The sequence below is a fragment of the Amblyraja radiata genome, chromosome 7 (assembly GCF_010909765.2).
Source record: "Amblyraja radiata isolate CabotCenter1 chromosome 7, sAmbRad1.1.pri, whole genome shotgun sequence".
NCBI classification, from domain to species: Eukaryota; Metazoa; Chordata; class Chondrichthyes; order Rajiformes; family Rajidae; genus Amblyraja; species Amblyraja radiata.
Window position 1 is genome coordinate 73,942,659 of NC_045962.1, and position 17,839 is coordinate 73,960,497.

General features: G+C 41.7%; 1 protein-coding gene across 50 annotated transcripts in view; it reads right to left on the bottom strand.

The window, feature by feature from the left end:
- The window catches only part of neb (nebulin), a 224,129-nt gene extending 212,828 nt beyond the window's left edge, over positions 1–11,301 (bottom strand). For 45 of the 50 annotated variants that reach the window (XM_033024752.1, XM_033024790.1, XM_033024793.1 and 42 more), the window contains exons 1-3: positions 11,199–11,301; positions 10,193–10,280; positions 1,814–1,882 (exon numbers count right to left, since the gene is read on the bottom strand). In XM_033024752.1, coding sequence (XP_032880643.1) covers positions 1,814–1,882; positions 10,193–10,261 — 138 coding nt within the window. In that variant the 5' untranslated portion in view covers positions 10,262–10,280; positions 11,199–11,301. Of the gene's footprint in view, positions 1–1,813; positions 1,883–10,192; positions 10,281–10,434; positions 10,453–11,198 lie in introns of those variants that run through there. The other 5 variants (XM_033024768.1, XM_033024762.1, XM_033024753.1 and 2 more) reach the window with 3 other exon arrangements.
- Positions 11,302–17,839: the final 6,538 nt, after the last annotated feature.

The following is a 17,839-nucleotide window of genomic DNA, read 5'->3' on the forward strand; positions in this document are numbered from 1 at the left end:
TATACAGCTTCTTTGGAAATTAAAACAGTGAACGTATCAAGATGATCTTTACAGAATTGGGAATGGTCAATAAGACTTTTTCCATAGAGAACAAACACATTGATTATTCAGAGGATTGAATTGATAATCTCCCAGTATTGATAAATAGTCACTCGAAAGAAATCAAAGTGAGACATACAGGATCAGACATATAGGCTGAATAATACTACTGAATAATTGAGCTGCAGTTTCTCATGAGATGCGCCTACAACAAAGCTCATGTCATAATGGGCCTGTCCCACTTGGGCGAGTATTTGGGCAACTACAGGGGAATGCCGCAAAATTTTCAACATATTGAAACATTTTTGCCGACTATTTTTGCTATCGTAGGTTGTCGCAGGTGCTGTCATAGGTTGTCGCCAGGTGTCGTAGGTGATTCCATTAAAACTAGTGTCTGGCATGTGGGACAGGCCCATAAGACTACAAATCATCCTCAGTATGTTTTTATTTGAATGTTTTATGAAACTGAGCTGTTTTAAATGGACATGTATTTAACCATCTGTCTCATTTAGTACAATGAAGAGATCAGTGAGAATTGTCAAAGGAGCAGTGAAAAAAAGAACTTTACAAATTTAGAATGGAACGAAGATTAGCAAAATTCTTACAAACTACAGTACAATGCTACATTATACTCCCACTGAGTTAATAATGAACAGAACAGTCAAAACATAATTGAGCTCTGTTCCATGAAATCTTGAAGGGAAAATGGAAGATAATCAGTTGAGACAGAAACAAAATCCTAATTTAAATTATGGAAGGAAACAACGTTTGTGCCTTTACCCAACCTAAGATCAAGTATGCTGCATGTAGAAATATCTTGTGAAAATAGGAGGAGTAATCAGAAGTAAACTTTACAGAAGTTGATAGAGAGCAGACTGTCAATAGAACAACACGAAATTCGTTTGAGACGAGTCAAGAAAGGACAGCTCAAAAAACATGTGTGTTGGTTAAATCCACAAATATGAATACATGAAAAATGAGAAAGCAATACAGTCTATGTGAAGGAAGGAACTACGGATGCTGGTTTACCCCGAAGATAGACACAAAATGCTGGAGTAACTCAGCGGGACAGGCAGCATCTCTGGATAGAAGGAGTGGGTGACATTTCGGTCTCGGTCCAGAGTCCCACTGAGTTACTCCAGCATTTGGTGTCTATCTTTAGTCTATGTGAATGCATAACATATGTGCAGTGTAGTTAGTGCTGAAGATGCACATTTTCAGCAACTCTCTGTGCCTCCCCATAATTCTCAATAATACCAGCACAAGCTACAGTTAGAACAAGTAGCATGGGCAAATGTCCTCACTAATGCCTCGGATTCCTGCCGAGCTGTTGGTAGATTGGCATAAATCAGATTGATTCCTGGTTTGAATTACTCACAAGAGAGCTATCATGGAGATCGTAATCATCACAAGCTGTATCCAAGCATGAGAAATTTGCTTACTTCTGCCTAGACCCTAATCTTTCAGCAGCTGTGTTCTCCATCCTGAAAAACCAAAGGGTTTGTTCACATTTTTGATCACTCTGGTAAATTGAAGATAAGCAAACCGCACGTCGTTTAGCACAATGGCTGCAGTTCCAGTCTTTGCATAGCAAGCAGCAGTGGCAGGCTGCATAATTCTGCTTTCTGATCTTTATCATAAAATAATTTTTAAAACTATAAAACATTCAATAGCTTATTGTCATGCAATTTTGCGAACTTGATCTTTCAGCCCAGTGCTCATGTAAAGAACGCACATAAATTGCTGCTTCATGCATGCCTGTACAGGCAGTTACCTTTGCTACCTCTTTAATCTCTGTAATCTGTTTTCCCATTGTCATCTCCTCACCTCCATATGTATAGTGCTACAATGGGGGCAAATCCCACATAAAATCAAAACCAAAATTGTAACACATTTTATCCAGGTATTTTCCAGCTCTGTGCGAGTCCATTAAAAATCCTGCAGTTTAAAATAGCCCTGAACATTTTTATTCCAATTTATGCTTAGGAGATCTGTTTCACTGAATCCATTTACATAGGAACCTAGTAGCAGAAATGTACCTTGAGTCTATACTACCATTCTGTTAAAAACACTTATTTTATTCCATACTGATTAATATCCTTTTCTAATGAAAATGTTGGTATGATCTCACATCATAGTTTTCTGGGAAAGAGCGTTCCAAATTTCCTCTTGCCAGGAGCAGAGATCATGTCAACTCTTGAAAATGAGTGTTGATGGTATCATGGAATGAATGATAGAATAGTAACCACGCAGAATAACATTCAGATTTTTGTACTTCTCAACAAGAGAAATGGAGCTATGCCCAGACCTACACTTTCTTCATTGTCTTGGAATGCTCTTCTCCTTTCACCTTTGTGTGAAATAAGATGGGCCATAGTTACTAAATGAGATCAAAAATACTGTTCTGTAGAGGATAAATATCAGTGAGTGTTTTGAACAGCTTTATCGGGGATATTAATTACCAATCTCTAGATGTGCTAATGCAGAAGTCTATCATTGTATTCTTGCGTCTAGGTAATAGTTATGCGATAAGTCAACATTTTAATAATTTGAACATACAATCAATGCTGACATTTCAATGTTGCAAAATTAGGAGGGCACAGTGGCGCAGCAGTAGAGTTGCTGCCTTATGCCCCTGTCCCACTTAGGAGACCTGAACGGAAACCTCTGGAGACTTTGGGCCCCACCCAAGGTTTCCATGCGGTTCCCGGAGGTTGCAGGTGTTTGCCGGAGGTTGCAGGTAGTGGAAGCAGGTAGGGAGACTGACAAAAACCTCTGGGAACCTCCGGGAACCGCACGGAAACCTTGGGTGGGGCCCAAAGTCTCCAGAGGTTTCCGTTCAGGTCTCCTAAGTGGGACAGGGGCATTACAGCTCCAGAGACCCGGGTTAAATTCTGACTACGGATGCTGTCTGTACGGAGTTTATACTTCTCCCTAAGACTGCATAGATTATCTCCGGGTGCTCCAGTTTCCTCCCACACTCCATAGGCGTGCAGGTTTGGAGGTTAGTTAGGTTCGGTAACATTGTAAACTGTCCCTAGTGTGTAGGATAGTGCTAATGTACAGGGTGATCGCTGGTCAGCGTGGACTCGGTGGGTCGAAGGGCCTGTTTCCACGTTGTATCTCTAAAGTCTAAAACACCTGTGCTGGAGGAACTCAGTGGGCCAGACAGAATCTGTGCAGGGAATGGACAGATGACATTTCGGGTTGGGACCCTGCAATGTTAAGGGTGCTAACCCAGCACATCACCTTCTCTTCAGCTGGATAATAACGTCTTCCTGACAGTATCTGAACAAGGACGGTGGAATGTTCTGCCAGTAATGATTCCTCAGCAAACAATATCAAAATAAATCACCTGCTCATCATTTCAGAGTGGTTCGTGGGAGCGTTTTATGCACCAATTAGCTGCTGCATGTCCTACAATGCAACACTGACTGCTTCTCAAATGTAATCTGTTGGTTTGAAGCACATTGGGACATCCACAGGCAGTGGAAATTTTTAAATTATTGTATTTTTCTTCTCCTGCAGTTTTTCAATGGTTTACTGATCGGCATCTGAGATTTTTTTTAACTTATTCTTTTTTCAGTGTCTGAACACCACTGCCAAGGCCAGCCATTTTGGTCTGTTGCTAATTGCCCTTGAGGAGTTGTGGGTGGATTGATGAAACTTTTAAAAATCAGTCACATTGGGATGGTTTGGGAGGTGCATGTAGCACAAACCAGGTGAGGATGGCAGACTTCCTCCCCCGAATCTCATATCTGCTCAACAGCTGTCCCTTTACCTCCCCCCTCGACTCCATCCAAAGACCCCGACTGTCTTTTCAGGTGAGGCACCTCCTCCAACCTCATCTACTGTATCTGCTGTTCCAGGTGTCAACTCCTGTACATCGGCGAAATCAAGCGCAGGCTCGGCGATCGTTTCGCTGAACACCCCCACTCAGTCCGCCTTAACCTACCTGATCTCCCGGTTGCTCAGCACTTTAACTCCCCCTCCCATTCCCAATCTGACCTTTCTGTCCTGGGCCTCCTCCATTTTCAGAGTGAGGCCCAGTTCAAATTGGAGGAAAAGCACCTCATATTTCGCTGAGGTAGCTTACACCCCAGCGGTATGAACATTAACTTCTCTAACTTCAAATATCCCTTGCTTTCCATCTCTCTCCATCTCCTCCCCATTCCCAGTTCTCCCACCAGTCTTACTGTCTCCAACTACATTCTATTTCTGTCCCGCCCCGCCCACTCCACTGACATCAGTCTGAAGAAGGGTCTCGACCCGAAACATCACCCATTCCTTCTCTCCAGTGATGCTGCCTGTCCCGCTGAGTTACTCCAGCATTTAGTGTCTACCTTCGATTTAAACCAGCATCTGAAGTTCTTTCCTACACACCTCATATCTAACACACACAAATACCACTGGTCTGGAATCCAGCAGAGAAATGTGCACAGTACTCATTGCAGGGAAGCATTTACACAATTTTACAGCCAAGGACATTAGACCCCTTGTGATCCTTGATGCTGATACATTGAAACATCTAAATGATTATCATTACTCTCCTTGGCTACTTACCAAATACTTTATTTTATTTTGCCCTTTTCAACTTATTATTAAATCTGGTTCCACGACCTTTTCTGGATAATGACAAATAACAACTCTCTCATTCTGAAGAAGGGTCTTGACCCGAAACGTCACCCATTCCTTTTCTCCAGAGATACTGTCTGACCCGCTGAGTTACTCCAGCTTTTTGTGTCTATCCTCGGTTTAAACCAGCATCTGCAGTTCATTCCTACACACTCTCTCATTCCTCCTATGATTCTTTTTCTCATTATCCTACATCATATTCCTTTGGTTACTGACATGCCACTCTCGTCCTTTGTAAAAAATGCTTGATAATTTTGAAAACCTCTATTAAAGCTCTCCTTCATCATCGAAAGGATTTAGCTTTACAAATCTCTGCATAAAAACGAGCCCTTATTTACAGGGAATTGATTTGCCTTGCTGAAGTTGTGTTACATGTCTAGAAAGAATAGAGGGAAACCAACAGAAGCAATTTTCTGTCAATTACTGGGGTAGAATCTGAAATGAACTCAAAAAGAGACAGGGTTCTGAATACCTCAGTTACTTGAGGGAAACAAATGCTGGACAAACAATGAAAGAGAGAAGGGAACCTAAAACAATTGGACCACACTCTAGGATAAAAAAAACAAATTATAAAGCTGGTCAAAACTAGGCCTACAGCATATCTATGTAAAATTGTTTCAGAACATAGAATAGTACAGCGCAGAAGGCCATTCAGCCTATGATCTCTGTGCTGTTCATGATGCCAAATTAAACTAGACCCTGCCTGCACATATCCCTCCATTCTCTGCATATTCACGTGCCTATTTAAAAGCCTCTTACACAACACAATAGCATTTGCTTCCACCACCACTGCCCCTGGCAGCTCATTGCAGGTACCTACCACTCTGTGTGTAAAACAAAAACAATATACTACACATCTCCTTTAAATTTACCACTTCACTTTTAAGCTCTAGTATTTGAAATTTTCACCCTGGGGAAAAAAATATTCTGATTTCCCACATCATCTACGCCTCTCATAACTTTATAAACATTTCTCAGGTCTCTTCTCAGCCTCCAACATTCCAGAGAAAACAACTTAAATGTTCAACCTCTCCTCATAGGCAATGCTTTCTAATAGAAACATAGGAAAATAGGTGCAGGAGTTGGCCATTCGGCCACATCTAACTCCCTCTTAAATATAGCCAATGAACTGGCCTCAACTACCTTCTGTGGCAGAGAATTCCAGAGATTCACCACTCTCTGAGTGAAAAGAAAAATTCTCGGCAATACCCCAGCAATTTCTATTTGCACTCTCTCCATAGTCTCCACATCCTTCCTGTTCTGAGGCAACCAGAATAGCACACAATACTCCAAATGTGGCCTGACCAAAGTTTTACACAGTTGCAAGAAGCCCTCAAGAATTCACCTAATAATTAGGTGCCCCACCTAAACCTCTTGCACTAAGGACATCCCAGTCAATATTGGAGAACAACCTTAAAACAGCCTTTTGTTTTTACATCTTTTCATAATCTGTATATGCACTTGTTCCTCTGATTTCTGCTGGCTACTGGGAGACCTGTAGTATGTATACCCCCCTCAGAGTGATTGCACCCTTCTTAATTTTGAGTTCGACTCATGTTGCCTCAGTGGATGAACCCTCTAGTATGTCCTCTCTGACTGCAGCTGTGAAATGTCCCTGATTAGTAATGGAACTGCTCTGCCTCTTTACCTCCCTCTCAATTACATTAGAAGCATCAAATCTCCAGAACTTTGAGCTCCCAGTCCTGTCCCTCTCACAATCTAGTCTCTGTAATGACCTGCAAAATCATAGCTCCATGCACTGATCCAGGCTCTAAGTTCATCTGCTTTATACATAATATTCCTCATATTGAAATAATTATGCCTATCGGTCTCTCTACACTCATTAACCTGTCCCTGTCTGTTCTTCCTTTCAGACGTACTTAGCCTAACTTTTGCCTTTCCCTCAATCCCTCCACAAGCTGTTCTGGTTCCAATCCTCCTGCCACTCTTGTTTAAATGCTCCTGAGTAGTAGTAATAAACCACCTTACAAGGATAGACAATGTGTTAGAGCAATGCCTACTATGAAGAGGCTCTCCTCAGTTACTCCAGCACTTTGTGTCCTTTTTTGTAGTAAGTGAGCATCTGGAGTTCCTTGGTTCCCTGCAAGGAACCAATATTCTTGCAGGTAAACAAGGAACTGCAGATGCGTAGGAAGGAACTGCGGATGCTGGTTTAAATGGAAGATAGACACGACACATAATGCTGGAGTAACTCAGCGGGATGGGCGGCATCTCTGGAGAGAAAGAATGGGTGAGGTTTCGGGTCGAGATCCTTCTTCAGAGCTGCAGATGCTGGTTTAGAAAAAAGAAGATACAAAGTGCTAGACTAATTGAGGAGTGCTTTGTCAAAGTAGGCATTACTCCAGTAATGCCTCCAGTTCAGATGCAACCCAATCAAACACATTTTAGTATGCGAGAGTTGCAAGAAAAAAGCACTTATTTTATAAAATAATAAGTTACATTTAATTAAATTAAAGATTTTAAATTCCCAGGTTCTACTGTGGTCATGGTGAATGATATTTGGATTTATTCCACATGCCATCAAAATCATCTCCAGCTACCATAGCTTTATCATGATGTCAATAGCAATATTAGGTTACATGAATAAACTGCTCAGATGACCTTTCGCAAACCCTATAGTGTTACCTGATTCACATCATACATTTTGAACCTGTTGTTATTGTGTGCCCTGGTCTATTCATGTAGGTTTAGCTCATTGCAACCAGCCTGAGGATCACTTCTATTTCCTGCACTAGACTAGAATCACCAGTCATTTTTGTAGGTGACGCAGTATAACAACCTAACATTTCAAATTTAAATACTGCATGGACTCTCTCCAGAGCTGGAATTTGGACATTATCAAGAAAACAATGTCAAAATAAAACAAATGAGGCCTGTTTGAAAAAACAATTCTTTGCAGTGATCTTTGAATTAACGTTTTAACCACGCAAAGTATTATTGCCCATTTCATAGACTTTAACACAAAATGGCTTGGATTAATGTTTGAATAATGGAGGATGAATTTGTGAAGCAGATTGTGAGAGATTAGTAACAAGAGTGTGGAAGACCAGCCAATGACCAACTACCATTAGCACAGAATGCAATAGAGACATAGATCTGGTGCATGACACCTTCATTTAGTTACAGCACAGTTAAATATGCATGCAGAATGAAATGAATTGAGATTATTCTATACAATAAGACAGTCTAAAAGACAGCAGATTTATCTCACATTAACAACATAATAATAGTATCCCAGTTTATAAATAATCAGCAGGAAACATGTTCCCGATGTTGGTGGAGTCTGGAACCAGGGGCCACAGTTTAAGAATAAGCCATTTAAACAGAGATGAGGAAATACTTTTTCAACCAGAGAGTTGTGAGTCTGTGGAATTCTCTGCCTCATAGGGCGGTGGTGACCGGTTCTCTGGATGCTTTCAAGAGGGAGTTAAGCCCCTGTCCCACTTTCCGGAGTTACTCACGAATTCTCCCGAGTTTTCCGCTTGATTCAAACTCGGGGAATGTCTGTAGCGAGTCCGTAGGAGGCTGTAGGAGTCCGTAGATATTTCGTAGCGGCTCGTACTGCCAGCCATAGGTACTCAGGGCATCAGGTAAGTCGGGAGGTACACAAAAATGCTGGAGAAACTCAGCGGGTGCAGCAGCATCTATGGAGCGAAGGAAATAGGCAACGTTTCGGGCCGAACCTCTTCTTTTGTGTACCTTCGATTTTCCAGCATCTGCAGTTCCTTCTTAAACAGGTAAGTCGGGACGTTTTTTTGCATGTTGATAAATGTCCATGAGTAAAAAAAAATAGCCCGAGTACCTACGGCTGGCATCTCCGAGTTTGAATTAAGGGGAAAACGCGGGGGAATTCGTGAGTAACTCGGGAAAGTGGGGCAGGGGCTTAAGATAGTGGAGTCAGGGGATATAGGGAGAAGGCAGGGCATGGGGTACTGATTGTGGATGATCAGCCATGATCACATTGAATGGCGGTGCTGGCTCGAAGGGCCAAATGGCCTACTCCTGCACCTATTGTCTATTGATTTTTTGATTTTAAATAAACAAAGTAATTGGATTTTTCCCCCATGACTGCTTTAAATTCCTTACCAAGTGAATGAGGCAGATGATGAATTGAAGTACTTTGAAAACTTAACATGGGAACAGCTGGCTAAACTGTTTTTACCCTTCCATAAAGCACAGCTTTATGTTACCACGAGGTGTTTAAATACTATCTGTGAATTGAATTCTCATTAAAGCAGAATATCAAATAGAATTTCAACTCACAAGGATTGACAGCCCCTATAAAAATGCAAGAATCGCACAGCAGTGATATAATTAAACAGATGGAACAATTCTAATGGGTATTAATGGATTAGTTCTCGCAGTCAATGAGTGATCCACAAGATGGGATGAAGCAAAAATCCAAAATGACAGAAAATTATGAGCTCAAAAATATTGAGAAAGTTTTACTTATGAAGATTGCAAAATTAAATCAAGAAACTGCTCAAAACACAAATAATAACCAGCAACATTTACAATGAACATTTAGTGGAATGTTCCCAGCAATGCTAATTATTCATTATAGATAAACTTTTCACTGATGTGAAGCCAGTTACACCATATTCATGTTTCAGCATATAATGGACTATTCTTGTTCATTTCAAAATGGTGGCTACAGATGAAGCCAAAACCAAAGGGTAAAATTTAGTTACGCACAATTCTTATTAAGTATCTGTCAGAACACATTCTGCTCTACCAATAGTTTGAGAATTGACTTTTCAGGCTGTTTGAACTGGGATGTTGCATTTTTGTGTGAACTCAGCATGCCTTTGCTAAGTGCTGACACCCAACGCAGTCCCAGTCATGGAAAAATAGCATTAAATTATATCGCAGAAAGTAAGGGAAAATTGGCTTTGTGCTTTATTTTATCAGTAGAATGTCTTAAGGGAAATATTTTGTTAGGTTTTTGGGCAGAAGGAATTATTTTCTTTATTTAAATACTATTTTTTTGATTTTTACATGACCAAAGTAATTGGATATTTTTTCCAATGAGCGCTTTAAATTCCTCACTAAGTGAGTTAGGCAGATGATTAACTTTTCAATGTAAAACGCATGCTTCAACTTAAGAGTTGCCTACACACACAAATTTGGTTAATGAAGATTTTAAAAAGATAATTTAGTGTAAAGGTAACAGGATCATTTTGTTAGTTAATTTTTGGACACATTTGTCTGCTGTTGATTGATTTCATGAGGCCACTAACTACTTTCAGCTGCCAAATATGAATGACTGGTTGATAAATCAGTGGGCCAAAAAATTGGTTTCTACTGCAATTTTTTAAAAAAATTACCGTGATGTTTTATTGAGATTTTGAAAACAATCTGCCTACAATTATTAGTAAAGTGGATCAGAGGCAATTAGTTTTAAGTGCTTGCTATTAAGATAACTTTGCATTGCGAGAATGAATTTATTGATTTATTTCCAGAAAATTACACTTTTGTAATGGTATTCCATCCTTACCGTTACAGTCTCTTCCACTTCATACTCTTCATATTCTTCATATTCCTCATATTCGTCCTCATCTTCCATTTTTACTGTCTGTCAGATTCTAAACCAGATGTAAAAAAAAATGCATGGGACAAAATATTGGAGAAACGAGTGGCATTTATTTCTATGGAGTCCGCAATAGTATCTTCAAATACCGAGTTTGGAGGAGCCCAACATACAGATCTAGGAAGACATATAGCCAACGGCAGACATACCATGAACAAAAATACTTGTTAGACGTCAGCGGTTAAGTATAAACGTCGACCTCACAGAAATGAGACCAGGCACTATCCAATTGCTGTAGGAATCTATTCCCTTACGTTTCTGCAAATCTTTAATTTAGTACCGCAAAAATAGGGAGAAATTACATTAGTGGCTCACGTCAAATCATTAAATCAAGCGAACCACCACTGATGCTGATGCACAATTTTGACTTTCAGGAATGATTTGCTTGTTAGGTCAACAGTAGGGCACAGTGGGTTGCTCAGTTAGGGAGAAAGGGAGGGAACTGGCCCGATCAGGCATTGAGGGATTCCAACAGCTGGTACTCAGTCTAGAGTTATGTATCATATAAGTTAATACTGCTGTGGGATTGGATGGTTTAGTTTAGCTTGCTGAGTTGCAATACCTTCTGAGGCAAGCGGAGCCCACGGTTAAATATAGGAACACAGGCTGTTGAGCTTTTTCTGAATGTTCCAATAGCTAAAGAATATAACCAAAGCCCTGGTTAACTTACTTCGACAAACTCAGCCCCAGTAGCCATTACTGATTAAAGACCAGCAGAAGAATGTAATCAAACTAGAATGATCAGATAAGGCTCACTGCATTCTAAACAGAGATTTAAAAAAAAAATCCAATGAGTCCATCCAGGGCAGGCATGTCACAAAATAACTGAAGCGCAAATTATTTTTCAAAAAACAGCACCATCTTACAAAGAGCACAGTTAATCACAATTGAGACAGAAATAACTAAACCTTACCCGTGGCTTTTACAGGTAAATTTCCCCAGCAGCTACAGCCTTCCCAACGCTCCCCTCCCAAGAAACGCTGGTCAAGAGCTCCGGGCTGCATCAGCGTCTAAATTATCCTGCAAACCACTAGACCAATCAGCAAGGGCTTTACTCGGGTTTCAGATGCTAAATATATCCAGTGACCCCCTTTAACAACCACCTGTTCAGCAAACCCACAGAGAGACACCAGTGTCAGTGGCCAAAGACTTGAATGATCTCGGACAATACAAATTCAAGCTTCTAGGCCAGATGACTATCTGAGTTGACCTCCTTTTAAATCCCTCAGAGTCGCTATGTACTCTATTAAACTTAGAAAGTGTAATTGACTGCTTCCACGGAGTGTGCTAACATCTGCTAAGAGAGTTATAGAGTTATAGTCACACAGCTTTGAAACAAGCCCTTCGGCCCAATTTGCTCATGCCCACCAAGGTGCCCCATCTACACTAGTCTCACCAGCCTGCGTTTGGTCCATATCCTTCCAAACTTTTCCTATCCATGTACCTGTCCAACTGTCTTTTAAATGTTGTGATTGTACCTGCCTCAACTACCTCCTCTGGCAGTTTGTTCCATACACCCCCCACTCTTTGTGTGGAAAAAGTAGGCCCTCAGATTCCTATTAAATCTCCTCTCATCATGAAAGGACAAGAATTTGCATTGATCAATTTCAGTACTTTTCAACATCATTCCTGTTCCTTTTCTGTTTTTCTGGTCACAAGTGGTGTTGTAGGAACAAATTCATTGCAGATGAAGTGGCTACTTCTCATCAATACTACTCAATATTTACATCAACTCAAGACTACATTATGGCTCATCCTATTCAACATTGTACCTTTAATTTAGAGTAACCAAAATGACAAAGAAGCGACCAAAACATCAACGTAGTGGCAATGATTATTTCATCCTACAGTGCACACAAGAATAGGACCATGGTTACCTCAATTAGAGCATATAACAGGAACAGGCCCTTTGGTTCACAATGTTCAAACCGCACATGATGCCAGGTTAAACTTATCTCTTCTCCCTGCACTGATCCATATCCCTCTATTCCTTGCATATCCATGCGCTTATCTAAAAGCCTCTTAAATGCCACTATCGTATCTGTGTCGACAACAATCCCTGGTAGTATGTTCCAGATACCCACCACTTTCTGTGCAAAATGAGTCTTTGACATCTCCACCCTGGGAAAATGGTTCTGGCTGTCCACTTTATCTATGCCTCTCATATTTTGTGTACTTCTATCAGCTTCAGCTTCCCCTCAGGCTCTGGTGCTCCAGATAAGGCAATCCAAGTCTTCCCAACCTCTCCTTATTGCTAATGCCCTGTCATGCAGGCGGCATTCTAGTAAAACTGACTGTAACTGTGATCTAATTCATCAGTTGACAGTTTAATCCTCAATTCGCTGATTTTATATGTCCACTAATATAGGAAAACCCATAATGTTTCTCAGATTAAATCCTTTGTTCCAGAGATGCTACCTGTCCTGCTGAATTACTCCAGCATTTTGGGTCATTTTTCTCAGATTGTTACAGAAGAAAATTCTGTCAGAAATGTGCCAACAGGAATTTATGAAGTGTTTCAACATTTCAAAACTGTCAGTGGCACACATTATAATAAATGGCAGCAGTTGCCATGACTCTGAGTTGTCATAGAAGAATAAAACATCCCAGGACTTTATTGGGCGGCAGAGTGGCGCAGCAGTAGAGCTCCTGCCTTACAGCACCAGAAACCCAATTTCAATCCTGACTATGGGTGCTGTCTGTATGGAGTTTGAACATTCTCCTTGTGATCGCGTAGGTTTTCTCTGGGTGCTCTGCTTTCCACCCACGCTCCAAAGACGTACAGGTTTGTAGGTTAATTGGCTTCTGTGACAACTGTAAATTGTCCCTAATATGTAGGATAGTACTGGTGTACAGGGATCACTGGTCGGCACAGACTCGGTGGACTGAAGGGCCTGCTTCCTATGCTGTATCTCTAAACTAAACTAAACTAGACTTGACTACTACATGGTTATCCTGCTGCAATCACTGGATAAATTGGAGATGGCAAAAAGTCACAAAATGCTGGTCAGCAGGTCAGGTAGCATTACTGATCGAACATGGATAGATGATGCTTCTTCAGAAGGGTTCTGGCCCGAAATGTCACCTATGCATGTTCTCCAGAGATGTTGCCTGACCGACTGAGTTACTCCAGCACTTTGTATCTTTTTGTGCAAACCAGAAGCAGTTCCTTGCTACTTTAAGCACAATTTATCGATACAAAGTAATGAAGGCATAGTCTGATATAGAGGCAAAATAGTGGAGTAACCTACCGGCTCAGACAGCATCTCTGGAGAAAAGGAACAGGTGACATTTCCGGTCGAGACCCTTCTTCAGACTTAGAGTAAAGGGGAGGTGGGTAGTAGAAAGAGGCGAGGGGTTGGGCAAAGACTGGCAAATGATAGAGGTGGATCCAGGAGAGGAGGGTTTGTTTGATAGATATGGGAGACAAGCATGGAGATGGTGACAGAGAACTGGGATGTGCTAATTTTCTTGTTTACAAGAGAGAGTTAGATTTAGCTCTTAGGGCTAAGGGAATGAAGGGATATGGGGAAAAAGCCGGAACACGGTACTGATGGATGGTCAGCCACGATCATATTGACAATAGACAAATAGGTGCAAGAGTAGACCTTCCGGCCCTTCGAGCCAGCACCGCCATTCAATGTGATCTTGGCTGATCATCACCAATCAGTACCCTGTTCCTGCCTTCTCCCCATATCCCCTGACTCCGCTATTTTTAAGAGCCTTATCTAGCTCTCTCTTGAAAGTATCCAGAGAACCAGCCTCCACCGCCCTCTGAGGCAGAGAATTCCACAGACTCACAACTCTGTGAGAAAATGTATTTACTCATCTCCGTTCTAAATGGCTAAGCCCTTTTTCTTAAACTGTGCCCCATCGGGAACATGTTTCCTGCCTCTTATATCTTAGATGTTACAATAAGATCCCCTCTCATCCTTCTAAACTCCAGAGTATACAAGCCCAGCCATTCCATTCTCTCAGCATATGACAGTCCCGCCATCCCTATATCTTTGCTACATTGTACTTCTTCTCTTTTTATTTTTATACTGTCCCTGACATCCCTTGTCAGCCATGGTCGCCCCTTACCCCCCCATTGGAATCTTTCTTCCTCTTTGGAATGAACTGATCCTGCACCTTCTGTATTATTCCCAGAAATACCTGCCATTGTTGTTCCACTGTCATCACTGCTAGGGTATCTTTCCCGTCAACTTTGGCCAGCTCCTCTCTCATGGCTCCCTAGTCCCCTTTATTCAACTGTAATAATAATAATAATAAATTTTATTTATGGGCGCCTTTCAAGAGTCTCAAGGACACCTTACAAAAATTTAGCAGGTAGAGGAAAAACATGTAAGGGGAATGAAATAAATAGTAGAGACATGACTAGTACACAAAGTAAAGACAGAATACAATTCAAAACACAATATGAGGCAATTAATGCACAGATGAAAAAGGAGGGGGACGTGGGGCTAAGGATAGGCAGAGGTGAAGAGATGGGTCTTGAGGCAGGACTGGAAGATGGTGAGGGACACGGAATTGCGGATCAGTTGGGGGAGGGAGTTCCAGAGCCTGGGAGCTGCCCTGGAGAATGCTCTGTCCCCAAAACTGCGGAGGTTGGACGTGGATGGAGAGGAGACCGGCTGATGTGGATCTGAGGGACCGTGAGGGTTGGTAGGGGGAGAGGAGATCAGTGAGATATGGGGGGGGGGGGGGGGGGCAGATGGTGGAGGGCTTTGTAGGTGGATCAGGATTTTGTAGGTGATCCGGTGGGAGATGGGAAGCCAATGAAGTTGTTTGAGGACTGGAGTGATGTGATGCCAGGATTTGGTGTGGGTGATGAGTCGGGCGGCTGCGTTCTGGACCAGTTGGAGTCGGTTGATGTAGGTGGAGCTGATGCCAAGGAGAAGTGAGTTGCAATAGTCCAGTCAGGAGGAGATGAAGGCATGGATGAGTCTTTCAGCAGCGGGAGGTGTGAGAGAGGGTCTGAGTTTGGCGATGTTGCGGAGATGAAAGAAGGAGGTTTTAATGACATGGTGGATGTGAGGCTCAAGGGAGAGGGTGGAATCAAAGATCACGCCAAGGTTGCGGGCTTTGGGAGATGGGGAGACAGTGGTGCCGTCGATGGTGAGAGTGGGGTTATTGATTTTGCTGAGTGTGGCTTTGGAGCCTATGAGGAGGAATTCTGTCTTATCGCTGTTGAGTTTGAGGAAGTTATGTTGCATCCAGGTTTTTATAGCTGACAAACAGGAGTTGATATGGGAGAGGGGGGGGGGGGGGGGGGTTGTGGGGGGATTTTGCGCCGAGGTAGATCTGGGTGTCATCGGCGTAACAATGGAAGTCCAAGTTGAAGTGGCGGAGTATCTGACCATGGGGGAGGATGTAGATGATGAAGAGGAGGGGGCCTAGTACGGAGCCTTGGGGAACGCCTTGAGTGACTGTGGCTGTAACTGTAACACTGACACCTCCGATTTACCCTTTTCCCTCTCCAATTGTAGATTAAACTTGACCATATTATGGTCACTACCTCCTAATGGCTCCTTAAACTCAAGTTCCTTTATCAAAGCCGATTAATTACATAACACTAAATCCAGAACTGCCTTCTCCCTGTAGGCTCCAATACAAGCTGCTCTAAGAATCCATCATGGAGGCACTTCACAAACTCCCTTTCTTGGGGTCCCGTACCAACCTGATTTTCCAAGTGTACCTGCATGTTGAAATCTCCCATAACACCACAGCATTACTTTTACTACATGCCAATTTTAACTCCTGATTCAACTTGCACCCTATATCCAGGCTACTGTTTGGGGGCCTGTAGATAAGTGCCATTAGGGACCTTTTACCCTTATAATTCCTTAGTTCTATCCATACTGACTCCACATCTCCTGCTTCAATGTCTCCCCTTGCAAGGGACTGAATTTAATTCCTCGCCAACAGAGCTACCCCGCCCCCTTTGCCCACCTGTCTGTCTTTTTGATATGAGGTATACCCTTGAATATTCAGTTCCCATCCCTGGCCCTCTTGCAGCCATGTCTCTGTAATTCCCACAACATCATACTTGCCAATTTCGAACTGAGCCTCAAGCTCGTCCACTTTACTTCTTATACTTCGCGCATTCATATACAACACTTTCACCTCTGTATTCACCTCCCCTCTCGCACCGCTCGCAATTGGCCCTGACCTTACTCTCTTATCCCTGCTCGAACTTTCCTTCCCATTAATTCAAGCGTCTTTTCTAACTTTTCCTGTACTCACTTCCCCTTTAACTCCATCTTTATGGTCCCAATTTGTCAATCTGTCATTGAATGGCGGTGCTGGCTCGAAGGGACGAACGGCCTACTCCTGCAACCTATTTTCTATGTTTCTATGAGTCAGGAGAAAGGGAAACGAGAGATATAGGCGGTGATGTAAAGAGATAAATCATGCATACACATTTAATATCTGGACTTTGCATTCCTAAACCATAAAATACACCTAAGAATATAATCTTTAAGAATAATTATTTCTCGTATCTCTGATAGTAGCCGTGAAACAGCTGAAGGTGAGATAAGCCACATTTATGTTTAGGTATTAAGACTGTTGGATTTTTCTGTTGGAACCTGGCATGGAATTGATGGGCTAAATGGCTCCCCGTTGTGTTCTAATAATTTGCTATCTTCTTTTTCTTTTATTTATATATCATCTGAATTATCCATTTGAGATGCTTTGTGGAAAATCAATCGCATCATGCACCTCTACCATGGACTCTCGTGGCCGCTGTTCAGTATCCCACAACATTTGATTACAGAGCAAATTTCCCGGGAAGTTCAGTGGTTCACCTGAATTCCTCATTCAGATTTGGTTATTGGGATAAAAGAGAGAAAAGGTGAACATATTACATTCATGGAAATTATGCCATTTGTCCTAAATGGCAGACGATATTTGATACGCCATTGCATATCATTTATTAATCCACTTCCTAAATTCCTGATACCATTTTTCTTACAGAGGTTTGTTTTATAACCATATCATGGAATAAATATAGGTAAACTCTATAGGAATACTGTTAGCATCTACCAGGATTGACTATTGACTATACCATTAATATTTTGTATTTTCCCAATTCTGCACTTGCACTGCACTCTGTGATAGGAGTAAATAAGGCACCAATAAGGTGATTGTAAAGCTATAATTGAGTTACGTATAGATTCATTACATCCAAGTCTCTTTGATCTGCTACAATTGTACATAATCACACTTCACACATATATGATTCAGGGTCCAGATTCAGAGATAGTTTCTTCCCAGCTATTATCAGTCAACTGAACCATCCTCTCACCAATTAGAGAGTGGTCCTGACCTCTCGTCTACCTCATTGGAGACCTTCATACTATCTTTAATTGGACTTTACTGGACTTTACCTTGCACTAAACGTTATACCCTTTACCTTGTATTTGTACACTGTGGATGGCTTGTTTGTAATCACGTATAGTCTTTTCACTGTCTGAATAGTACACAACATTTTTTGTACTGTACTGCGGCACATGTGGCAATAATAATAATAATAATCAAAACTACACTGTA